General features: G+C 39.0%; 1 protein-coding gene across 4 annotated transcripts in view; it reads left to right on the forward strand.

The window, feature by feature from the left end:
- The window catches only part of LIPC (lipase C, hepatic type), a 79,828-nt gene extending 74,137 nt beyond the window's left edge, over window positions 1-5,691 (forward strand). For all 4 annotated transcript variants that reach the window (XM_065558274.1, XM_065558273.1, XM_065558275.1 and 1 more), the window contains exons 9-10: window positions 425-643; window positions 4,806-5,691. In XM_065558274.1, the coding sequence (XP_065414346.1) occupies window positions 425-643; window positions 4,806-4,929 (343 nt within the window). In that variant the 3' untranslated portion in view covers window positions 4,930-5,691. The remainder of the gene's footprint in view (window positions 1-424; window positions 644-4,805) is intronic.
- The last annotated feature ends 309 nt before the right edge of the window (window positions 5,692-6,000 follow it).

Below are 6,000 nucleotides of genomic sequence, written 5' to 3' on the forward strand. Positions count from 1 at the left end.
TAACAAAAATTAAGTCCGTCAAGTAAGGTCTTTGAGGCAGGGACTCTCTTTTTGTTCTGTGCTTGTACAGTGCCTAGCACACTGGGGTCCTGGTCCGTGACTGGGACTCTTAGGAACTACTGCAATACAAAGAACAAATAATATCGGTAGCTCAGTGGCTAATGTACTGACCGGTTTGTAAGTGGGAAGAGTACAACTTTATTTTAATAGTAAATGCACCACTGCTGTAGAATCTTGCAAGACTGTTTACAATTAAAACGTGCAGGAAGAAAAATACATTTTCTTCAAGTGTTGTTTAGATATTAGTGTCATCTGCTCTACCTCTTCACATGGAAACCATAGATAGACCTATAATACAGAAACTCTCATTCACACAAAGCACATTTCAGTGTCCAGATCACTTTTGGTGTTTTTGCTTTTACAGTGTTGAAGGCATTACAGGAAATAAAACCTATTCCTTTCTCATCACTCTGGACATCGACATTGGTGAGCTAATGATGATCAAATTCAAATGGGAAGGAACTGCAGTTTGGGAAAATATCTGGGACACAGTTCAAACTATCATCCCCTGGACAAAGGGCAACCGTCGACCAGGACTTATTGTAAAGACAATAAGAGTCAAAGCAGGAGAAACACAGCAAAAGTAAGTGTTATAGAAATCACTTTTTGGAGTAATTAAGGAGCAGTGTGGGCACAGACCTTAAATTATCAGGGATAAAATAACAAAGACTACAACTTTTTGAGATGCGCAAAGAAAATAAACCTCTTTACTCCAATTCACTAAACACCACCCACTGTGCCTGTCCATCCCACTTGTCTGTCTCCCATATGAGTTTAAAATACCTCAGTTGGTGGGATAGGGAGACATAAGAGAACTTACAAAGTGAGCACAAACTGCTTTGTAGCAATGGAAGGAGGGGGGAGCAGGCTTGGTTTTCACTCGCTATGTATAGCAGAAGCAGTCTTTGGTCTGCTCATATTTTGTGTATGTCGAGTACAAGGAGAGTGACATGGCTGTATCATAAATCCAGTTGTGATTCAAAATAGACCTGAATTCAAGGATTAACGTGCACCTTTAGATATACCCAGGCCTGAAAAAAATCACAGGATATTTGTAGGCCTGAAACTGAACTTTTTAGCTAATTGATTGCTACATGTGGACTCCTGTTCTCTGACAGCAGCCTCTTTACCAGCTGAACTCTTTGGAAGCAACAAGCTTTGAGCTCTATGGGTAGTCTTCACTGCAGAGTTAACTGGAGCAATCGCCTGGGTTAGCCTAGCCCAGGAGTGGGCAGCCACTCTGCAAAACCCTACCTGAGTCACTCAGTCCTCCCTGGTGCTGCACGCACCCGTGGGAGTCAGTAGGACTCCTGGGGGCATTTCCCATGGTGCTTTACGCTGCAGTAATCTGAGCTGCTCTATGATCGTTTCCCAATGAACTCGGGAAATAGGGAGAGCTTGTCTGGCCTTCTGGGCACATGGAAGAATTGTGGGAAGACCTTTGAGACCTATCAGCACTTGAGTGGTTTCATCTGCAGGCTTATTACAAAGTAGGGGGCCACTAGCTCAAATGAAAGTGGCGCTTGAGTCCTAGCATATGCCCCCAGCTTGGTCAGCTAGCCCTGGTTTTAAGCACCACAAACTCTGGTGAGAGCTTTTTATGTGAGAGAGGGTTAGGGACAACACCAAAGTTAACTCTGCAGTGAAGATTTTCCCTAATACAATTGATGACCAAAGGAAGCCTGCTTTTCTTTTTTTTTTTAATGCAGAGTCCCTAGGGACCACACAATATTTTTGAAAAAGCACACATTGTTAACAGTAACTTTATAAAGATAACCCCATCACCTGCCCCAACAATAACTACCCCTAGGGAAAAGCCAGGGTGCTTTATATCCTGCTCAGAAGTGCAACATAGGAGGAAGCAGATTTCAGAACTATGCATCTCCTGTCTGATTATTCATTACATTACATTAATTTAACACAAGAAGTCTGTTTTCTGATAGACTTGGTAGATTTTTCTCACATTAGTTTCTTTTACTCTGGTCCAGTCTTGGACAGATGAGCTACTACTACTCTGTGTGCAGTATCAAAACTTGTGTGGAGGCCCCTGCCCGGTTGGATAGTGTGTTAGTGAATAATGGAATTTCCATGGTGGGTTAAGCATACACATACAGAGATACTGGAGAGGAAAAGCACCATACATAACAACATTGATCACTGCCAGTGTTTGGCAGTCACTCCTGCACTCTATGCTGTCATTTTTCTGGTGCTGTAGATGAAGTGACTGTCAGGCAAACTGTAAAATCATTGCACTTTGTTTGCTAGGAGCTAGATTTTTCTTGAGTAAAAACTTACAAATGCAAGGTGAGGTTTCATGGTTTTCAAGAGCTATTACAGGGGTCGGTAATCTTTCAGAAGTGGTGTGCCAAGTCTTCATTTATTCACTCTAATTTAAGGTTTTGCGTGCCAGTAATACATTTTAATGTTTTTAGAAGGTCTCTTTCTATAAGTCTATAAAATATAACTAAACTATTGTTGTAAAGTAAAGGTTTTTAAAATGTTTAAGAAGCTTCTTTTAAAATTAAATAAAAATGCAGAGCGCCCCCCCCCTTCCCCCCGGACCGGTGGCCAGGACTGGGCAGTGTGAGTGCCACTGAAAATCCGCTCGCGTGCTGCCTTTGGCACGCGTGCCATAGGTTGCCTACCCCTAAGCTATTACATCATCCCCCATAGACAAACCACTACAGTACTGGTAAAATCAGTGCTTATATTTGTGAAATAGTTTGTCTTTAAAACAAAGGAAAATTTCAGCCAGAAGACTGCATAGTAATGTTTTTAATGACTGCCACTGCTTTATCCCCTTGAGAACTAGCCATTTTAATTAAGGTTAAATGGGAACAAATTGTCCTTCTTTGCAAAAGGCTTCAATCCTGAAGGGACAATTATATTGGTCTTGCTCCATAGAGGTCAGGAAAGACCCCACCACCACCACCAAGGATATCTATTGCAGATTATTGAGGGTACCCCTACTATCTGCAGAGCCATAGTTTCCTGGTGCCCATTTGAAAGAGGGATTAGATGAGTGATTTACAGAAATTTACATAGTGCTTCAAACCTAAAGGAAAAAAATTATACATTTACTTGACCAATATCTTTGTGCTCCTTTTGCTCTTACTCAAAGCACTTGTTTTATAAATATTTTCCTCCTCACAGAACAGCATCTCTGACTTGATCCTGCCATAGAGTATTAATCATGAGTTTGACATCTCATGTTGGTATGAGTATGATAATGGACCTAATACAGTATTGACTTAGCTAAGTTAGCTGCAGGATCAATTGGAGAGTAAGATGCATTGTGCATGACAGAGATATGGTTCAAGCGGAGTTTTGATAGTTTAAGAAAATGTATACAAAATGTGAAAGGAATATGTGTCTGCTCCATTTGAAATTCTTTCCTAAAGAGGAAGGTTCCTCCCTGATACTGTTGTGTGTGTCAATAATGTGCTGTAAGAGGACTCTCAAAATCGTTCAAAAGAATCACACTACTGGTGTGCTGTCTAGGGATTCCCACTGGAGTAGATAAGGCTGGGGGGGAGAGGGTTGGCACCACAAAACTTTGTAGGTGTTTTAGATACACAACGACCTTTGGCATTATTTTCTGTAAGTGGAACTGGATTTTGGTGTTGAGGATGTTGTAATAGGGGCTGATGAGGTGCTATTCTCTTTCTATGAAATCTAGAACTTCATGGGAACTGAAATAGTGCTTTGGGGGGAGTGAAAGCTTACTAGGTATTTCTAAAAGGAAGCACAAGGAATACTTAAGGGGAAATCTCTTTGGAAAAAAATGTGGGGGTGTATTTAAATCATTTACTAAAACTCCCTTGGAGAGACCAAACTGCATGAATTTAATCATTAGCATATTGGGAATTTTAGATTTAAAAATACTAGAAAAAAAACACCATATGTTTTGATAAGTCTTCCACTTTCCCAGGCACTTGAACAAACTGTTGACTATATTTTCATATCCACATTTTTCCCATTTTAATCATTTGAAACATTTGTTTGGAATGGTTTTATGTGCTAGATTTTCCCTTTGTGTGGAAGAGGGACACGTGTCAATGAATAATTTTGCAATAATGCTTCTTAAAGAGCAGAGCAGGGATGTTCAAGGATGGGCTAAGCTTTCATCTGCCTTTGAGATCTCATCCTCACAGCCTCAAAATGTTATTAGGGCTGCATTTATACAAAGATATTTTCACTAAAATGTCCATCTATTGCTATTAATGTTTCAGCATCACACGTGTAGCAAGAGTAGGAGAACACTAGTGTAGGGTCCAGGCAGCTGCTGCTGTTTTAAGCACCATATTATCTAACTATCAGAACAGATCTACATGACCTTGTTTATGCCCCTAGTGGCCATCAGCACCTTGCCCTTACTAGCATGCCATCATTGTGGCATTGAGAGCTAAACTGATGGTAACGGCCGTGGAGAATTCTATCAACAATTTCCTCATGAAGACAAGACTCACGAGAACTAGCATAAAGTTTGGAAGATCAGAAAGAACATACAGAAGCAGTAAACTAAATACATAGGAATCACCTATGCCTCACCTATTCCCCCTTACCCTGCTCTAAATACCTTGTTGCCAGATGCACACTCATAATTAAAAGCAAATGAAAACAATTAGGTATCTTATTAAAAAAAGCAGAAAAAGGAATTGAAACCAACAATACTATGGGGAACAGAACATTTACACAAAGAAATGTCCAGAAAAGGTAACTTATACTTTGTGTTTTCTATTTAGAATGACGTTTTGTTCTCAAAGTGTTGACAACGTGCACCTGCATCCAGCCCAAGAGAAAACGTTTGTGAGATGTCCAAACAGCTCTCGGAGACCAAAGAGAAAATTCAGATTAGCAAGAACATGAACAGAGCTGCCCGTCAAGCATTAGTAAAATCCCACACACCTACGACAATAGTTCAAATGTTTTAAATATATCAAGTTTAACAAAAAACAATGTACACGGACATTTCCAGAGGGAACAAGACAAAAATCAAAATTTAATTTTATTTTTGGAATATAACAGTGTACTGAAATATCATTTTGTTTGTCCTTAAAGCTGTTCCCAAACAAATCAGCTTGCAATTTCTTAGCCAATATCATGTGTTTATACCTAAATTGCTTTGAAATGTGGAAAGATAAAACCTGCTCAGTGGAAATGCAAACATGATTACTTCAAAAGACTCTTGCTAAAAGCTGATGTTGAACGCAGGGCAGATTTCATGTTGCTGACTCTTTAAAAAACAATTTGCTTTCCAACTAGACAACTTGGAATAACAATTTGCATACTGCAAGGTAGAAAACAATTTTACTAGCCACAAAACAAGTAGTTCACAGGCTCCATGGGTCAAACCTGAATCAGCTAAAGCATAGTTGAATTACTTACTAATGAACTTGGTGTGTTAATCACTTACTGCAAAAATATTCTTATTGGAGAGAGAATTGTCACACCTATAGAAAACTTTTATGAGCTTTTAACTGAATAACCTGCTAACATTCATGAGCTAAGGAGCTATGAAGGTGACAGGCTCATCCTTCTTGTCTGATACCCAATAAAACTTACAGCGTTATGAGCCAAATAATTGTACCTTTAATAACATGTTACATTAAAGTTTATTCTATTGGAAAATGCTTTGCTGTTTAATGTAGTGACAGAAATATTTTAAACTAATTTGCTTTAAAGAAATGCTTAGTGTACTAAAGCACATTCCAGCTGATAGTCCTATTTGCCGTCATGTTCAGTGAACTTCTGCACGTAAATCCTTTTCACCACGCTAGTGTAAACTCTAAAGTTATGTTTTAGACTTAAAATTTTCACAGTAGACTAACGTGATTTACAAATGAAAATTGTAAAACTTCAGCCATCTTCATTACATTCAGAGAATTATGAAATGTCAAGATTCTGCATTTCCGTTATTTTCTGTAGCAATAGAAAATA

The sequence above is a fragment of the Chrysemys picta genome, chromosome 10 (genome assembly GCF_011386835.1).
Source record: "Chrysemys picta bellii isolate R12L10 chromosome 10, ASM1138683v2, whole genome shotgun sequence".
Taxonomy (NCBI): domain Eukaryota; kingdom Metazoa; phylum Chordata; order Testudines; family Emydidae; genus Chrysemys; species Chrysemys picta.